General features: G+C 41.6%; 1 protein-coding gene across 1 annotated transcript in view; it reads right to left on the bottom strand.

The window, feature by feature from the left end:
- Positions 1–20,560, bottom strand: part of sbspon (somatomedin B and thrombospondin type 1 domain containing) — a 68,592-nt gene that overhangs the window by 13,593 nt on the left and 34,439 nt on the right. The window contains exons 2-3 of the mRNA XM_078540312.1: positions 11,763–11,957; positions 8,662–8,740 (exon numbers count right to left, since the gene is read on the bottom strand). Coding sequence (XP_078396438.1) covers positions 8,662–8,740; positions 11,763–11,957 — 274 coding nt within the window. The remainder of the gene's footprint in view (positions 1–8,661; positions 8,741–11,762; positions 11,958–20,560) is intronic.

The raw sequence follows: 20,560 nt of genomic DNA, 5'->3' as shown, positions 1-20,560 counted from the left end.
CCATGATCTTATCAAAAGGCGGAGCAGGCAAGATGGACCAAATGGCCTACTCCTGCTCCTATGTGTTATGATCTGATCATCTTAAGCAGCAAATTTTAAAATTTTGCACTGTAACACTCCAAGTCCAAGTCATTAATGTGTATTAAAAGCGGAATTGTTCCTAGTATTGAACCCTGGGGAACGACACTATATATCTCCCTCCAGACTGAAAACAATCAGGTAGCACAACTGTCTGTTTTCTATCCATTGGTCAATTTGGTATCCATGCCGCTCCTTTCCCTTTTATCCCACGTGCTTCAATTTTGTTAGCAAAGCTACCCAATATGTGGTACTTTTTCAAGCATTTCTGAAAGCCCTTAAATACAAAATCATCTGTACTTCCCTCATTCATACTTAGCTACCCCTTTGCAAAACCAAATCAAGTAAGTCCAATGCAATGTTTGTGTGACAAATCCATGCTGGCTCTCATTTACTAGTTCATGTTTGTCCAAGTAACTGTTAATTTTCACCCTGCATATTGTTTTCTTAAAGTCTCCCCACCACCCACTTTAAACTGAATGGCGTGTATTTGCCAGGTTTATCTTTCTCCCTTTTTTGAACAAGGGTGTAATATTTGCAATCCTCCAGTGCTTTGGCACTACCCCTGCAACTAAAGAGGATTGAAAGATTGTGGCCAGCATCTCTGCAATTCCTCCTTTAATTCCCTTAGCAATCTAGAATACATTTCATCCGGGCTGGATATGCCAATCGGCTGGTATAGCCACCTTAAATTCTGCCAATCTTGCCAGTACCTTACCTTTATCCCATCCAGTGTCCTGACAATCTCTTTGTTTACCGTTGCTTTGGCGAACACCAGTTTCCTTGATAAACACCAGTGTTACTCATTAGCCATGCTTTCACCCTCCAGCTATAGATCTCCATTTTGGTTCCTAATCAGTCTACTGCTCCTCTGACAACCTTTTCACTGTTAACGTGCCTACAGAAGACCTCTAGATTCCCTTTTATGTTGGAAGCCAAACTATTCTTGTATTGTCACCTAGTCCCTCTTAAATTTATTTTCCACTTCTCTGCATTTTTTATATTCAGCCTGATTGTTTCTTCTATTATCAAGGTGACATCCATCATACAACCGCTTTTTTTGCTTCATCCTACTGTCTTGATTCCCAGGCTGAGGGATTACAGTTACATGGATAGACTGGAGAAACAGGTCATTCTCCTTAGAGCAGAGAAAGTGAAGAGAGATTTGGTAGAGGTGTTTAAAATCATGGAGAATTTTGATAGAGTAAATCAAGAGAAACAGTTTCCAATGCCTGAAGGATCAAACACCGAAGGGTACAGATTTAAGGTGATTGTTAGACAAAAGAGGCGACATGAAGAAAAAAATGTTATGCAATAAGTAGACTTGATGGTATGTTATGGACAGGGGAGGGATGGAAGGATGGCTCCCTCTTTTTCCACCTCTCGACTGACTGCAACAAGATGTGTTTTAAAGAAGTGTTTTAACCCCTTGAGTACTGTGACTCCCAAGAAAGGTTTTCTCATAAGTTTTTTAAAAAAGAATAAATGTTTATTTTCTCAACACCCAAATGTAATTGCAACAGTACCCATTCACACACTCACAGAAAAGGTGATTACAAAAGAGGTAGCATGCACTTAGGTTTTAAGAGTCCAAAAAGTCACCATTACTCCTGTCTTTTGAGATGGAAACTGGAAATGTTACTGGTTTGATGATTTCTCTTTGGTTCACTGAAGAAAATGGAGGTTGGAAGTTTCTGCTGATGAGTTCACAGTGGTTTACTCCTGGCTTGTGGTGTATGGGGTGCTCAGGGAGGGGTGGTAGCTCTGACAGGGAGACTCGTCATGCTCTTAGCAGTTTGCCTGCTTTGGTCCCCACCTGACATTCAGCTCTGACCTGTGGCTCCTGGAAGTTGCTTGCATGCGGTAACGGCCACACCACGGGCAAACCGCTTTGACAGGTGAGGACAGCTGACGGGTCTCAAACCTTCGGTGAGTTTGGGATTTGCCTATCTCTCACATGCGAAGACTGTTCCAGCGGACTGGCAGAAGAAATCACTTGTTTGATTCAATGGTCTAGAAGGCGGTCCAGCTGTGAAGCATGAAGAGCATGACGAGTCACAAAAGGCAAAGGTCTTCCACTGCAACCAAAGAAGTCTTCCGTCGTAATGGTTCTCCGAGTCACTGAACCCAGGCTACTGCAACCGAGAGAGTGGGATTGCTCCTCTGCATTGGTTCTCCCACTTTAAAAGCATTCTCACACATGTTTTTGTGCAAACTCATCTTTGTTTCTTTCTTCCAAAGTCCTGCAGCGATGGAGGCGTGGCAAAGCGACAGGCGGAGGTGACCACTAGTGATCATCATCACAAGCCTGCATGTGGTTGGCCTTTGGACTAGTGGCCACTTGACTCTGCACCCGGAGCAGCAGAGGAGTTTAGCAGCATCTGGGGTGACTGGGTAACTCTTTTTAGACAGCAGTGCCCACCCTTTGCGAGGGGAGGGGGGTGAGAAAGGGTACCCTAAACATTGCCTGCCCTACAAACGTCTGGCTAACTTACCACAACTGGCAGATCATCTATTAAATGGTCGAATAACACCAAAATCAAAGAAACAAAAATGTTTTATCATTTGAGCTTGGAATGTCCAGACGCTACTGGACAGAAAGGACACAACAAGACCTGAAAGGAGAACAGCTCTTCTATCCAAAGAACTAGCACGCTATCGCATCGACATTATGGCACTGAGTGAGACAAGGCTCGCTGATGAGGGCTCACTAAAGGAAGACGGCGGTGGCTACACTTCTTTCTGGAAGGTAAAATGGAGAGTTAGGACAGGATACATGGTGTAGGATTCACGATCAGATCATTTTTGACGAAAGGCATTACTACACTTCCTGTGAGGATCAACTTCATGAAGTTCCATTTTCCACTCGACTGAAAACATCATATGATCATCATCAATGCCTAGGCACCAACTCGTAACAGCCCTGAGGACATGGAAGAACAGCACTATGAGAGTCTGGATCAACTTATTAAGTTTACTTCTGTCAATGATAAGCTTGTGGTCCTGGGAGACTTCAATGCCATTGTGGGGAAAGTCAGAAATAACTGGAAAGGAGTTCTGGGTAATCACGGGGTTGGAAAGCTTAACAGTGCTGGCCTTTTACTCCTGAGCAAATGTGCTGAGCACAATCTTTGCATTACCAACACAATGATCAGGCAAGCTATTAAGTGCAAGACTACGTGGTTACACCCAAGGTCAAAACAGTGACTCATGATCAGCTACATCGTTGTGCATCAGAGGGATCTCCAAGATGTACGAATTACTCATGCTATGTAATGTGCAGAATGTTGGGCAGATCACAGACTAATCAGAGCAATTCTCAACTTGTGAGTTGCTCCAGCTCAGCGCAAGTGACCATAAGTCATCAGAGCTCTTTTCAATATGGCTAAACTGAGTAACATCACTTGCTACAAGCAGTTTCAGAACACACTCGATCAAAGACTCAAAGCTAGCGTGCCCCTAGTTGGCAACTGCGTCGAGAAGTGGAGCAAATTTAAAGACATTGGGTAGAATTTTATGTCCCGCAGATGGGCGCATGCCCGACCCAATTGGGCATAAAATAGCACGCGATGGCATCGGGTGAGTGTCCTGACGTCATCATGCACTCACACAATATTTCAGTCGTGGGGCATGCGCGAGAGTTGGAAGCATGCCTGCGGACAATTAAGAGGCCTATTAAGACCAATGGCAGGATGAGGTTTCTGTAACTAAATAAAAAAATCTATGCACAGAATTTTTATAACATATATGCACAGGCGACTCATTCTGATGCGTGGCCATTTTTTCTGGATTTTAAATTCTGTCTTCATTGATTTTAAAGTCGTCAGCTCCCTGAGGCAGCTCTCTGCCTGCAGGGAGCTTGCCTCCACGCTCCCCCGCACCCGTGCTGATTTCAGCGCTCGCCCTCTTCCTGCCCCCACCTCGGCAGCGCTGAGCTTCTCAGCATGCATTTCACACCGGCTGGCCGTTAATTGGCCAGCCAACATGAAATCGCAGTAGGGGGGTCAATCGTTGGCCCGTTCCCCGGCCACTCGCACCGATCATGGCTGCCCGCCAACCTGAAAATTCTATCCATTGTCACTGAAACAGGAAACACTGTTCTTGGACCGAAGAAGCAAGTGCATCAGGCTCGGTTCGATGAAAATGATAAAAACATCTCCCAAATTCCGTAGGCCATAAATAGAGCATATATGGAGTGGCAGAATGATTTAACCACCACCTCTAAAAGAGACACATTTCGACACCTGAAAAGCAAAGTTCAGACAGAGTTGCGTGTGGTGGACAAGGAAAGCTGAAGAATTACAGCAATAAGCAGATTTCCACAACTCAAAAAATTCTTCAGTTCTTTCAAATCTGTATTATGGACCTTCTAGGACAGGCCCCACTACAGCTTTCAGCTGATGGGTCGTCCTTGATCAAAAATCAGGCAGAAATATGAAACAGATGGGCGGAACACTTCAACAGTTTGCTGAACAGTCTGTATACCGTCAATCCCACATCCCTCAACCAAATTCCTCAGCTACCGGTCCTTGAAGAGCTTGATGAAAGCAATATACTGCAGATGCTGGAAACCTGAATTAAAAACAGAAAATGCTGGAAAAACTCAACATGTCTGGCAGAGAGCGAAACAGTTTCTCTCTCCACAGTTGCTGCCAGACCTGCTGAGCTTTTCCAACATTTTCTGCTTTTATATCATTACTTGACGAGCTTGACTTGTCTCCTTCTGTTGATGAGAACAAGAAAGCCATTAAGCAGATGAATTCAGGCGGGGCATCAGGAAACGATGAATCCCAGCGTACATTTTCAAAGCAGCGGACCCTGGTACGATAGTGACCTTCCATGATATCCTTTTGTGCATTTGGAATGAAGAAAAGATGCCAAATGACTTTCACGATGCCACAATTGTTTCTCTCTACAAAAACAAAGGCAGCAAAGCAGAGTGTGGCAACTGCAGAGGTATCTCACTTCTGTCCATAGCAGGAAAGATCTTTGCTTGCATCATACTGAACAGACTTATCATTGTGGCAGAAGCGAATGTACCTGAGGCTCTGTGTGGCTTTCAACCAGGTCGCAGCACAGTGGATGTGATGTTTACTGTGACCAGGTTGCAGTACAGTGGATGTGATGTTTACTGTGACCAGGTTGCAGTACAGTGGATGTGATGTTTACTGTGACCAGGTTGCAATACAGTGGATGTGATGTTTACTGTGACCAGGTCACGGTACAGTGGATGTGATTTTTACTGTGACCAGGTTGCAGTACAGTGGATGTGATGTTTACTCTGACCAGGTCGCAGCACACTAGATATGATGTTTACTATGACTAGGTCACAGTACAGTGGATGTGATGTTTACTGTGACCAGGTTGCAATACAGTGGATGTGATGTTTACTGTGACCAGGTTGCAATACAGTGGATGTGATGTTTACTGTGACCAGGTTGCAATACAGTGAATGTGATGTTTACTGTGACCAGGTCACGGTACAGTGGATGTGATTTTTACTGTGACCAGGTTGCAGTACAGTGGATGTGATGTTTACTGTGACCAGGTTGCAATACAGTGGATGTGATGTTTACTGTGACCAGGTCACGGTACAGTGGATGTGATTTTTACTGTGACCAGGTTGCAGTACAGTGGATGTGATGTTTACTCTGACCAGGTCGCAGCACACTAGATATGATGTTTACTATGACTAGGTCACAGTACAGTGGATGTGATGTTTACTGTGACCAGGTTGCAATACAGTGGATGTGATGTTTACTGTGACCAGGTTGCAATACAGTGGATGTGATGTTTACTGTGACCAGGTCGCAGCACAGCAGATTTGATGTTTGCTATGACCAGGTTGCAGCACAGTGGATGTGATGTTCACTTCAATACAAATCCAAGAAAAATGCCTCAAGCAACTCATGGCCCTTTGCTTCATTTTCGTTGACCTCACAAAGGTCTTTGACACAGTCAATACGGAGGTCCTCTGGACAATCCTGGAACAATGTCGTTTCCCAAAAAAAATTGTCAAGATTAGACAGCTGTTCCACGATGAAGTGATGGGCCAGGTCCTTTTAAATGACGAATCATCAGCTTCCTTGAATTCTTGAACGGAGTGAAGCAGGGTTGGGTTCTAGCATCAGTAGTCTTTAACCCATTCTTCACCTGTGTCCTTAACCATGCTGCCATGGATCTCGAAGAGGGGGCGTAAGTCTGATATCATCTTGACGGCTCATTCTTTGACTTACGATGTCTCAGTGCAAAAGCCAAAACTTCTGAGAAACTCATCCATAAAGCCCTTTTCGACGGTGATTGTGCCTTAATTGCTCTCAAAACCAGAGATTTGCAGATCATGGTTGACAGTTTTTCAGAGGCTTCAAAGCTGTTTGGGTGGACCATCAATTTTGGAAAGACTGAGGTTCTATACTAGCACTTGCCAAATTCCAGCATTGTTCAACCAGACATCTCCATCATTGATATAAAGCTTATGGCTTCAAATACTTTGGGACCATTACCTCCAACAACAGTTTGCTTGATAATGAGATACCAGCTAGGATCAGCAAGGCACTCAGAAGGCTTTGCACCAGAGTAGTAAACTACCACAGCATTACACTGCCCACGAAGATCAAGATGTACAACACTCTCGTCATTACCTCCCTCCTCTATGGTTGTGAGTCCTGGACTTTATACCGCAAACACATAAGGCAGTTGGAACAATTTCACTTTGTATCCTTTACTCCATTCTCAGCATCCACTGGCAAGACTGGATCATAAACCTTGAAATCTTAGACCAAGCCCAAAAAACAAGCATTGAGGCAATGCTCCTGAGAATCCAACTGCGCTGGGTAGGGCATGTAATTAGAATGGAGGACCATTGCATTCCAAGACAACTGCTGTATGTAGATCTAGTGACTGGCAAAAGAAACCAAGGTCGGCCAAGCAAGCGCTACAAAGACATGCTTAAGGGAAATCTGAAGTGGTGTGGCATCAAGCCTAATGAGCTGGAAGAACAGCACAAGAAGGAAGTCATTGGAGAGCCCTGACCTGCAGAGCTTCTGTCACTTTTGAAAAGAATCGATGTCAACATCTTATTGCTGTCCATGAACAACATCATAGAGATGCATTTGCCTATGTCACAACATTTGAGTTCTAATGCCTCAACTGTTTCTGACTCTGTGCATCTAGACTGGGACTACATTACCATCTCCACATCCATTGTCTTCTTTGAATGCAAAGGACAACCATCATCGCTCCTGGCAACAGTACATTTCTGGCTTTGCTCCAGTGGAAGTTGTAATCAAGTCCCTGGAGCAAAGATCTGGCTTGGTTCTGAAAATCTGCAGGTAAAAGGCATGGATTCTAGTGGATTCTAGGCAGGATTCTTCTTGTGCTGTTGGGATCTCTTCCTTCTGTGTTCTCTTTGTCTCCCAAACTGACTGACAAACAGGCTGCTCTCAAGGTGTGTGTCAATAAATGTTTCTTATCACAAGCTGGTTTCTGTTAGGTGACCACAGTATCAGTTTTCCCATTGTCCACATAAATGGTCCCTGATAATGTTAGCATTGAAACAAAAAGGGGTTTGAATCTCAGCTATTTGCATCTCCTTCTGATAGAATGGGTTTTTCCTCACATCCATTCTGTGGAATTTCATTCTGCAGCCACTAAGCCTGTGTGGTCATGGTGTATCAGTTTCTATAGTCATTTAGACAATAGTAGTTGTGAAATCCACAGGAGAGATCTGCTGCATTTTTAATGTCTTCTCAAAGGAAAGTTCCAAAAGTTCATTTACATTTCAATGTTCTGATCAGACAAGCAGGCTACTACTATCCTTGGACAGTTTCATGTACATTTTCAGACAAGGAGGGAGATTACCTGATCCCTTGATTCCATCTTGTTACAACTCAGATTGTCCATTCTCCATGTTGTTTTAAAGAAAATAAAGTATTCATTTTTTCATACATTTGAGGATTCCTTGCATGGGTGTGACAGGTACAATAATCTCTTCCCCATACGGAACAATTAAAGCATCTGGTTCTCTTACCATTCTTCTCCATCCATTTGAGTGCCTCTTCCTGACTCAGTGGTAAAACACGTTTCACAGTCACTGGCATTTTTTCTACCCAAGTTGCTTTGTGTTTACAGATGCATACCTTATGCTGCTTTACACTTGCTCTGATCCCAGCTCCCTGCTTTTATTTATTCTCACCATGAAGAATCATTTTCACCTTCTATTTGCAGCTTCCCATTGCACGTGCTTTCTTTTCTTAAAACAATTATATATTCTCATTCTCATAAAATTTAAAATAAAGCAAAGTTCCAAATGTTGGAAATCTGAAATAAAAGGCTTATACTATGGAAATGTATGGTGAGGCCATCAGCAGCTGAAAATAGGAAATATAAGTGACACCTTCAGGTTGAAGCCTTCGGTCAAAACACTGAAGTACCAATCATAGTTATAAATTTACTTTCTTATTTGTAATGCTGTATAGTATAAGTTTTGCCAATTATTCAATTTGAGTACTTCATATTTGATTAATACCCAGCCAGTTCTGTTCAGAGTGATAAACTGGTATTATAATGAAGAATGCTACTCACCCAGGAATCTCTTTCTCTTCATACAAAGCATGCTTTCTTCTCTCTTTATTATACTCTGCTGTGCTTATAAAAGCAGGAACTAGAACAGTAAAACCAAAAGGTTGAATCACAAGCTGCATATCAGACAAGTTATTTAGAGTCATCGGGTGGAATTTTGTTACCAGTGAGGAATTCCCGCTGTCAGGATGCAGAGCGGGTGGCGTAGCCACGTGGGGGAAGATGAAAGGGAATTTTATTGGGGCTGTCCTATTAATGGCCAGCAGCTGTGGGAGTTGGACAACAATGGGGCAGGAGACGTCCCAGCACCTGAGAAGCAGGCACCATATTTGAAGAGAAGGCAGGACTCTGTTGTAAGGCAGCACAAACCAAAAGGGAAGCCAGGATAATGTGATGGTAGTGCAATGGCAGCTGATGGAGAACATGAGACCCATTGTAATCTGCAGTGTTTCTTCTTAAGGCCTCTCACTCCCCTTACTCTGCATACATAAGATGCATCCTGGAGTTTGCCCAGCCTCCAGCTTGTCACTCTCAAGCTTTATTCACTCCCACTCTCCCTGTACTGCAATGTTGCTGCTCGCAATGGTTGCCAACTGCAGCCCACAATGACCTGCTGCTGAACTCCCACCTCCTTATAGCTGGTGAGGCTCGTCACATGAGTCCCTGAAAATATCTGTAAACTTCTGTAAAATACTGGTTAACTGGCTCCTTAACAAGCTTAATTTCCTGCCCACTGCCGATAATCACGGTCTCCACCCAACAGCCTGGATGCCTCTGGGAATCTTCAACAAAGGTGGGAACAGTTGGGCTTCCATACCAATGTGTTTTCCTGCCAATTTGCCAGCCCACCTGCCACTCAGCCCATCATCCTGGATGTGAGAAAATTCTGCCCACAGAGCCATTACAGCACACAAGAAGGATTCAGCCCATCAAGTCAATGCTGGCTTCCTGCAGAACAATCTAGTCAGTCCCATTCCTCTGTTCTATCCCTGTAACCCTACAAGTTTATTTCCCAAGGTGCCTATCAATAAGAAAATTAATTAGAATATCTGACAAAATATACCAGTCAAACAATTTTTTCCAGGTCAACTTTTAAAAAAAGTTAAATATATTTTTAAAAATAAAATCCACTGCATTAATCACCCAACATTCACATCTGACATTAAAACTGCAGGAAGGGCCCACAATAAATGTGTTTTTACAGTAAATCACTAATCTAGCTAAAGCATAGCAATCTACACCAATCTCTGTGTTAGGTCATCATGGAGGTAGTGGCCTATTTCCTTAAAACTTCAATCATCACTGCCATTTCCAGATTCACTCAGTTGCAAGTCATTTCTCGGTGTGCTCATAAGCTGATTTGCTTCCGGGTCTGCTGATGCCATTTGTAACATTATTCTGTTACTTAATTTTTCTGTTAATTCATTTAGAAACATAGAAACTAGGAGCAGGAGTAGGCCATTTGGCCCTTCGAGCCTGCTTCGCCATTCAATGTGATCATGGCTGATCCTCTATCTCAACGCCATATTGCCGCTTTCTCTCCTTTGATGCCCCTAATATCCAAAAATGTATTAATTTCTTTCTTGAGATACTTCAGTGACCCGGCCTCCACTGCCTTCTGTAAGAGAGAATTCCACAGGTTGATCACCCTCTGAGTGAAGAAATTTTTCCTCATCTGAGTCCTAAATGGCCTGCCTTGTATCCTGAGACTGTGGCCCCTGGTTCTAGACCCCAACCAGGGGAAACATCCTCCCTGTGTCCAGTCTGTCTAGCCCTGTTAAAATTTTATACGTTTCAATCAGATCTCCTCTCATTCTTCTAAACTCTAGTGAATACAGACCCAGTCGAACCAATCTCTCCTCATACAACAGTCCTGCCATCCCCGGTACCAGCCTAGTGAATCTTCACCGCTTCCTCTATGGCAAGTATATCCTTTCTTAGGTAGGGAGACCAAACCTGTACACAATACTCCAGGTGTGGTCTCACCAAGGCCCTGTATAACAGTAAAGACAAAGCCAAACAAGAAAATGCCAATGTAGCCTAAACAGCTTGCCAGCTGTATGACTGAGCAAATTTCTTAATAAATAACAGACTAGAATCCATTCTTTTGCAGGTTGACTAACTGCCGCATTTCCCTACATTACAACAATAAATCGTTGGCTGAGAAGCGCTGTAGGATATCCTGAGGTCATTAAAGGTTCCATATAAATGGAATTAACATCCTGACAATGAATAATTAAAATTAATGAACAGCATTCAGCGATAGTCCACAGTCAAGCCTGCAAATAAACTCATGTTATCATCATAGATGCTTACTCAGTCTGCATGGTTGTTAAAACTGCAGTGAAGGAAACAGTTACAATTTGACATCTCCTATTGTCACAATTGTCTAAATATCAACATCTATTTACCTCCTGTCAAATTAATATCTCTGCATCAAACATTATCCATTTAGTAGAGATATTGCTGGATGCTTCATGCTGAGTTATGCTAAATTATACAGAAAGGCCCATGACAAGTGAATGCTTTCAGGATTAGAGGTGACAATCATATTTCCAAGAAAATGGATATGCCATGTCACATGGAGTTAAGCCACTATCCTTTCACTCTGGAGATCTGGATACAAATCCAACCCTGACTAATAGAACAATAGTCTCTTCTCTCTGCCAGCTCTAAGGATCCCAAGTGAAATGAGATCATGCATTCCACTGCATAAAGTGGCCTGGGGTTTAGCATCAATTGGCAGATCATTTGAAGCTGTGAGAATAGCTGGTATGGGAAATTAAAAATTCGTACTGTGATGCTTTAGGATGTTTTTCTGATTTTAGCATTAAGGTACACATCATACAATGAGAATACTTTTACATATAACTCATTCATTAGCAGTCTTGGGAGTGCTTAATGATAATAAGGGTGAAATAGGGGATGGGAAAATGTTCCATTGCCCCAGTACTCAATTTAATGAATAAAAGAAAAAAAATGTCAATTTGCAATGTCCAAATAGGCTTTCTTACTAATTAAAAGCAATTTTTAGATAAATCAAAAGAAAAATCTAAAAGATTACATTGGGAGTGAGATTATGAGAAAAACTAACAGATCTTTACCATAGGACTGTCCACAATGTACACCCTGATAATTCATGTACTCCAGGCAGCCTGCTCGTTCCTCTAGTGGTGGGCAAAGATCTCCATGATTCTGAGGCTCTTGCTCAATGTGACGCCGTCGAATCCGCATAGTTGGGTGGCATTGCTCAGCACAGCCACTCCAGTGACTCCACTCACTCACCACACATGGACTGGCTGGAAACAAGAAAACAACATGAAGTTGCAATATTTGCTCAGGTCTGTGGTCATACAATTACAGCAAAGATTTTAGGCTCAAACAAAAACAGAAAATGCTGGAAAAGCTCAGCAGGTCTAACAACATCTGTGAAGAGAAAAAAAACAAGAGTTAACGTTTTGAGTCCTTATGACTCTTCTTCAGAGCAGGGCTCGAAATGTTAACTCTTTTTTTTTCTCTCCACAGGTGCTGTTATACCTGCTGAGTTTTTCCAGCCTTTTCTGTTTTTGTTTCAGATTTCCAGCATCCACAGTATTTTGCTTTTATCTAAAGATTTTAGGTTACTGTGCTGTAGATCTGTTCTGTTGCATGAAGTGTGCACTTCTAATTATTTTACAATATGATCTATGGTTAATTTCATAACTAGAATGTATCCCTCCATTAAATTCTAACCAGACCACAATGACATCGATGTAAACATAAATGTTCAGCAGAGCTGCTCTTACTGTGGCAACAGCTTCAGTTTAGCAGTTATCATTTGTACAGAGTAAGGATGATTATCTTCAACTTGTTTGCTTCCTATTCTTGATGCTAATTGGATTATTCCATCGGCAGGCTGGTTATGTGATGATATTCTACCTCAAAAAGTTTTTTTGTGGTTCATGCATGGACATAGTTTATTTCTATTGTAAAATGCAATCCATTGCTGTCTAGTGCTCCATCTACTGATCAAATTAATAAGTGGAAAATTCAGTGGCCTCAGGATTGGATCACACATGAATCTGGAAAAATCCCAATGATACACAAGACCACAGGAAATTGGTTTGCTAGGTAATTTGTTTATTACTGTCAAGATGCAAACCCCAGTTATGCCCCAAAGGCAGCCCATCAGCCACAGAAGGCATCAAGATCAAGCATAATAAGGTTCATTGGGAGATGGAAGTAATTGGAAGGCGAGCAGGATAAGTGTACACATGCTGCCCACCATTTTGGAGTTTGGATGCCTGTTTTATGTCTGTAAAATTGACATGCACCATCCAATTTCTAGGTCACCAAACGCCAACCATTGAGTTCAAATGTCAGATGAAGTTGCAATTCAGATTCATATCCCACTGTCTTTGAGTTAGTATACAAAAACTTCACCAATAAGATGTATCACTTGATTAATGCACGTTGCAAGTGATGACAGTAAACTTATTTAAATGTTAAGACTGCTGGCCAAATCTTTGCAACTACTCTGAAAGTTCAATCTTTAGGTTAACAGAAATATTATCTCTAGTTTGTTTATACTTCTAAAAAAAAGGTTCAACAATAATGTTGTCCACTTCTTAAATCTACTTAATATCTGAGGATTCATTGATTTTCTAAGTCCTCGGTTTCACACCAAAACCTCTGGAGGCCCATGTGGAACAGTATTCAAGGTGTTAAGTAAAAAGGGCATCTCGAACACTGGACTTTATTTGTGAGGAAAAAACCATCTCAATTTTCCTTCCCACCACCACCCACCACCCCCACTCAGCTTTGCATGATTTGCAGTATAAAATGTGGGTGAGCATATGACCTCTTGACAATGCATTTCAGAGCCAGCTGTGGTTCCAAGGATACCAGTATGATTTTATCTTTCCTTGTGACGAGATGGTTGGCCTGCACTTAGTGCCAAGAAACAATTAGACAGCTAACGGATCTTGAAAGTGAAGACAATTAAGTTGATCCCAGATGCTTGGCACAGTAATGAGAGATTGGGATCAAGTCCTCTGTGTCAGGTCCAGTGACAGAATATTTGAGGCAGGCAGTTACTTCCATAGGGACACATATGTGTAATAGAATGTGTTATGGACAGGGGAAAGTTGTGGGATAATTTCTACCTTTTCTCACCTCTCAGCTGATCGCAACAAGAGGCAGAATTTTGCCCTTGGCAGGCGGGCTTGGCAGGCGGGGGTGGGGGCAGTTGGGAAGCCAACCGCCGCCTGCAATCGGCACCATGCTGCGATTTCATGCTGCCTGTGTGGGGGGAAGGGGGAGGGAAAGAGCGAGCGGGCTGAGCACAAACTTCGCACGTGCACGCGAGTGAGTGCTGCACGATGTCCCTGAGGCATGGAGCTGCCTCAGGAAGATGAAGAGGTATAACAAAAAATAATAAAGAAAATAAAAATGTAATTAAATATCCCCTTATGTGACCCTGTCACATGAGCAGGAACATGTTATTTGCTCAATTGCAAAACTTTTATTTGCTTTTGGAAACCTCATCCCACCCGTGGATGAGGTTTCCAAAAAATGCAAAGGCCGCTTGGCCTTTTCGCCTGCCCACCAACCATTAGGTTGGACGGGCAGTGAAAAATTTACCTTAATTAATTATTTAACAGGCCTTTAAATTTAATTGTCGGCAGGCGAGCTGCTAACTCTGGTGTGTGCCGCTGACTGAACTATCACATGACTGCGTGTTGACATTGACACGCTCGGCCAACGTCAGCGCGCTTCATTTCATGCTTGAGCGAGTCGGGTGCGCACCCGCCCACTGAGCGAAAATTTCTGCCCAAGATGTATCTTTGAAAAGGAGTGTTTTAAAGCTTTGATTGCTGCGACTTTTAAGAACAGACACAAAGACAGGCTTTCTTGTAAATTTAAATCAAAAGAAAGGATGAATGTTTATTTTCACAACATCCAAAATGTAAATGCAACAAACACCCACTCCTCATTCGCACCAGACACACGTGAGGGAAGATGATTTCTAAGAATGTAACCTGCACCTAGTTATCTGAAAAAGTCAGACAAAGGTCTCTCCTAATCAGTCCTCAAAACGACGGTTGACGTATTGCAGGTCTGAAAGATTCTCACGTGATACACTGAAGAAAAATGAAGGTCGGAAGTTTCTGGTGATGAATTCATACTGGCTCATCCCAAAAAACAGCAAGCCTCTGGCTTTCCAGATGAAATTTGATGAGGCTCTGCAGTGAAAAACTATAATCTTGCATGTAAAACGAAAAAGCCCCAATTCTCTGCCTAAGGTGACTTTTGAGGCAGGGTCCACCCTTGCGCTGGGTGAGAGGTGGCTTCCCTCTAGTCTTCATATGCCAAACTGACCTGTCTGGTGGATTAATGAGTTACTTCTAGATATTTCTCATCACAAGCCAGCTTCTGTCATGTGACAACAGTATTAATGTTTTCCATTGTCCATACTATGGACTGATGGCTAAGTAGTTCACCACACAATGATAACCCATCAACATTCCAGCCATGAATAGTATCTGGAATGTCCTTATTTGTAATTTCCTACCTTAATGGGGCCATGAAGTCTAACAATCATTGTTACTTTAAGTCCCTTCAATGGAAGGCCCTCCAAGGCCATTTACATGCTAATGCCTTTCCAGAGGCGTGTCCAGACATGAGGGTCATGGGCCCGTCTGTGCAGAAACCACAAAAGAAGTCACCTGACCCTCGGGGTTCCATTTTGTCAAGGTAATAATACATATTTCAGGCTGTCTTTTAAAAGTAAAGTATCCATCTTCCTAATAAGTTTTATGGGCATATGATGTGACTGTGTCAAATAATAACATCTTTATTTTGGTTATCATGATATATATGTTGCAGCTTTTAGAAAATCATTAATGCCTTTGAAGGAAATTTCACTACGCTATTCTTTTCAAAACACTAGAAATATCGGGATTTCTACCGTTCCTTGTATCCAAAGTTTAATTTATAGAACGTTGATCACAAATAAGCCTAGGAAAGCTATTTTGATGGTGAATATCCACATCTATATTTTGCAATATTTCTTGAGTCATTCTGCTATTAACTTATTTCTTAAAACCACAGCTAGATATGAAAACAAGATAACAAATGAATTAATGAGGGATTTAATAAAATTAAAGGAGCAAACATTTGGCAAACTATTATTTTGAAGAGAAAAAAGCAAGAAAGCTTTTGTGATCTCTTTTATCGTTACATCCTTATGTTTAAGTAGCACAGGGTTGCTTATCAGCTGGATTTCACAGAATCACAGAATTGGTACGGTGCAGAAGGAGGCCATTCGGCCCATTGTGCCTGTGTTGGCCCTCTGAATGAGCTTTATGACTTAGTGCCATTCTCCTGCCTTTTCCCTGTACCCTTGCACATTGTTTCTACTCAAATAATCATCTAATGCCCTCTTGAATGCCTCAATTGAATCTGCCTCCACCACACTTCCAGGCAGTGCATTCCAGGCTCAAACCACTCACTGTGTGAAAGGGTATCTTCTCACATCACATTTGCTTCTTTTCCAAATCACTTTAAATCTGTGCCCTCTCGTTTTCGATCCTTTTACCAGCAGGTACAGTTTCTCCCTATCTACTCTATCCAGCCCCCTCATAATTTTGAACATCTCTGTCAAATCTCCTCTTAGCCTTCTCCTCTCCCCAATCTTTCCAATCTATCTTCATAACTGAAGTTTCCCATCCTTGGAACCATTCTTGTAAACCTCTTCTGCACTCTCTCCAATGCGTTCACATCCTCCCTATAGTGTGTTGCCCATAACTGTACACAATACTGCAGCTGAAGTCTAACTAGTGTTTTATATAAGCTCAGCATAGCCTCCTTGCTCTTGTACTCTATGCCCCAAATAATAAAGCCTAGGATACTATATGCTTTATTAACTGCTCTCTCCACCTGTTCTGCCACCTTCAATGATCTATGCACATATACACCCTTGTCCCTCTGCTCCTGAACCCCATGAATTATACTATGACAACACACTGTTTGCAACCAACACAACATATTTTTTTGGGAAGCCGTTTCCATTTAATGAACTAGGGATTAGAACTTCCATGCAGGTGGAATTTTGGGCTGGCTTTTAACTCCACTGAAACTACACATTGGGTTTGGCAGCAGAACACGTGCCTGATCCTGTCCAATGGAAATTTAAATAAAAGTTTAAAGTAATGTTTTTATATATGGATTAATTAATATTTTTACCATCATCACTAATGCATGTCAGAATGTAACCTTGTCACGGTGCCCTCCTTTGTGTATAAATACAGTAAACTTGCCTACATCACTTCACCATGTTGGCAGAATTCTCTACCGAAATTTTCAGAAAAATATTTAGTAAAATATTCCATCATGTTTACTAGAAATTTTTTAAAAAACACACACACAAAGCAGTGGCCAGGAACTTAAGGTTGTGAAATTGTCTAACAGGAAACAGAGAATCGGCTTAAATGGGTCATTTTCAGGATGGCAAACTATAAGTGGTGGACTGCCATAGGGATCAGAGCTGGAGTTTCAACTATTTATGATCTATATTAATGAATTAGATAAAGGGACTGACTGTGTTGTAGCCAAATTTTCTGATGATGCAAAGATAGGCAGGAAAGCAAGTTGTGAGGAGGAGACAAAGAGTCTATAAAAGGATATAGATAGGTTAAGTGAGTGGGCAAGAATTTGGCAGACGGGGTATAATGTGGGAAAATATGAAGTTATCCACTTTGACACGAAAAATAGAAAAGCAGAATATTTAAATGGAGAGGCATTGCAGAATGCTGCATAGAGTCATAGAGGCCTACAGCACAGAAAAAGGCCCTTCAGCCCATCAAGTCTGCACTGGTCAAACAAGTACCCAACTATTCTAATCCCATTTTCCAGCACTAGGCCCTTGGCCTTTTATGCCACAGATAGAGGAATAATGCAGTATAGAGAAACAATGGTGTCTTTACATGGCTCACAAGAAGTTAGCGTGCAGGTACAGCACGTAATTATGAAGGCAAATTATTTATTGCAAAGGGCATAGAGTTTAAAAATAGGGAAGTTTTGTTACAACTATACAGGGCATTGGTGAGACCACAGTTAGAGTACTGTGTACAGTTTCGGTCAACTTACTTAAGGAGGGACATACTTGCTTTAGAAACAATTCAGAGATGGTTCACTAGACTGATTCTGCGATGAGGGGTTTGTCTTATGAGGAAAGGTTGGGCCTATATCCGTTGGAATTTAGAAGAATGAGAGGTGATCTTATTGAAGCATATAAGATTCTATGGGGGCTTGTCATGGTAGATGCTGAGAGGATGTTTCCTCTTGTGGGGGAAACCAGAACTAGGGGGAACAGTTTCAAATTAAGGGGTCTCCCATTAAGGAGATGGGGAATTTCTTCTCTCAGAGGGTCGCTAGTGTTTGTAATTCTCTTCCACAGACAGCAGTGGAGACTGGGGTCAGTGTATATATTCAAGCTGAGTTAGACAGATTTTTCATTGACAAGGGAGTTTGACAAGAGTTTTGGGGGGTAAGCAGAAAAGTGGAATTAAGGCCACAGTCAGATCAGCCATGACCTTATGGAATAGTGGAGCAGGCTTGAGGGGCCAAATGGCTTACTTCTGCTCTATTTCTAATGTTCTAATGTTCTTATTATGTCAGTGTTGTCTGTCATTGCTATATACAGCTGACAGCAACTTCTGGCATCTGCATACGTGCAGTTAAATGTGTAAAATCATAAAATGCTGTCGGTGATACTTTGCTCTTCCACAGGGTGCATTGTTGCAATTTTCATAAATGCAATCAACAGAGGAATTGAGTGATTTGATGTGAACTTCAAGTTTTTATGCACTAATCCCACTGATGCCATTGAAAACGTTAAGCAAAATGTTAAGTTAAAAGAGGTTTAACTGAGGGTAACAAAGTTTTATGTCCTTATTACTTATGAACAACCTCTCTGGCCCTGAAAAACTATTTTTATAAATGTGGACTGTCATAGCCAGCAACACATGATTTTTAAAACGATTTTTAAAATTATTTTATTTTTAAAAATGTATGATATTTTGCTTTTTACATAAATCCCTTGTGTATTGCCCGATCTTTATTTAGCTTTCTGTAAAATGGTAAAAAGTGAAATATAATCCATGCATTTTACTTCCTAGTTTGCTGATTGTGAGAATTCTTCACTGTGATTGATGTCATCAAATAGGCTGTTGCTGGATGCCACAGATCCACCACAGACGGTATCAGATTGAAACGGACTTTGGAATAGGGGAATATTGGTGCCCTGAAGCCTGTTAAATCTTTGTAGGCAGGTTTGTTCAAGGTCAGCATTTAGCACCATCCCTTTGATAGTAGACTGCAAAATCCAAGCCATAGCAAATCAAGTTTACCCTGCGAGTAAATTAATTACTGTAAAGGTTCAAATTCTAGAGGAGGAAATTAGAATACTATATCACATTGGAGATTTGGAATTAAACAGCCACTTTGACAAGTTTGAAAGATCTACAAGCTTAGTCTACATCACTAAGCTATGGTGGTCCCTCATATGATTTGAAATACAGCTGCAGCTCATTGATGCTGTCCAGCTGGGCTGTTTATCCCATAGGCAAATACCTCTGGTAACATTTCCAATTTTTCCTAAATACATTCTTACCACAGCTTACTGCTGTCATGTTATTTCACACATGGGAATTCACTGTTTTGAAATTCATATATGAAACAGCAACTACATAGGCAGTGTAATTACTGATCATACCATAGAATAGAAATGCATTAAAATAAATAAGTGCAACCTTACTTGAGGAAAAATAGGTGTCATAAAGAAGAGAAAATGGAGAGATGTGATCCTAAATAATAATATTCCTAGGGCTAAAGAGCATGCTCTCTCCAACCTTCACATTGAAGTACTAAAGGGAAGCGTACTCTATCCTTAGGTTAAGGTGCTGGCTTGAAAATCCAAACTTCCAGGATTTGAGCCAACTCTGATCTTTACTATAACATATTCACATGCTCTGGAAGGGACAAACAACTGAAAGTAAGAACAAATTCCAGTTCTAACATCACTGAGTTCTGTAAGAGAGAGAAATAAGTAAATTATAGGGTAGAGGGTAGAGATAACAAGATAAAATGAAAGCTCTGGGCAAGACAGTGGCGGCTGAGATGAACAAAATTCCAAGTGAGGGAATTTGCTGTCCTCGGTGCTATTCCCTCTGATGCAGGGATTATGTTTGGGGTGGACTGAAGATTGGCCACTCCCCCAAAAAAACAGAGGATAATGACTTTTAAACTAACTTTTAAAAAACATTGTTGTGCAGCTAACAAAGGCCACAATCTGATTGACTCAAAAATTATGGTTAATGCCATAGCTTCTATGGATTAAAAAAGATATGTGAGCTGATAGTTTTATGAACATGTGTTCCTGGAGTGCATTTCAGGAATTCTGGTGGCCAATCACTGCAATCTTCCATTAATTAATTTAATGAATCATACAGCACAGAAGGCATTTCAACTCATTGAGCCTGCACCACCTCTTTGAAAGAGTTTCCAATTAGTCCCATTACATGGGTCTTTCACGTGGCCCTGCATTATTTTCCTTTCTAATTATATATCCAATTCCCTTTTGAAAGTTACTACTGAATTTGCCTCCATCACCCTTTCGGGCAGTGCAATCCAGGTCATAGCAAGTCACTGTATTAAACTATTCTCATCTGTCCTCTGGTTCTTTTGGTTACAGATCATTCTGAGGTGGGAGGGTAACAGCCAGGGGTTGTGGTCCATATCGGTACCAACACCATAAGCAGACAAATAGTTGTTTGGTAGCACAGAACTTGAGTATTGCCTTGACCAACCAGAGTCAAACTGCCTGGTTTAAAATTTCAAACAATGCTTGGCAGTTAACTGT

The sequence above is a fragment of the Cetorhinus maximus genome, chromosome 4 (assembly GCF_964194155.1).
Source record: "Cetorhinus maximus chromosome 4, sCetMax3.hap1.1, whole genome shotgun sequence".
In the NCBI taxonomy this organism is placed as follows: domain Eukaryota; kingdom Metazoa; phylum Chordata; class Chondrichthyes; order Lamniformes; family Cetorhinidae; genus Cetorhinus; species Cetorhinus maximus.
Note: the sequence above shows the minus strand (reverse complement) of the source record. Positions and strands in the feature narration are given on the sequence as shown.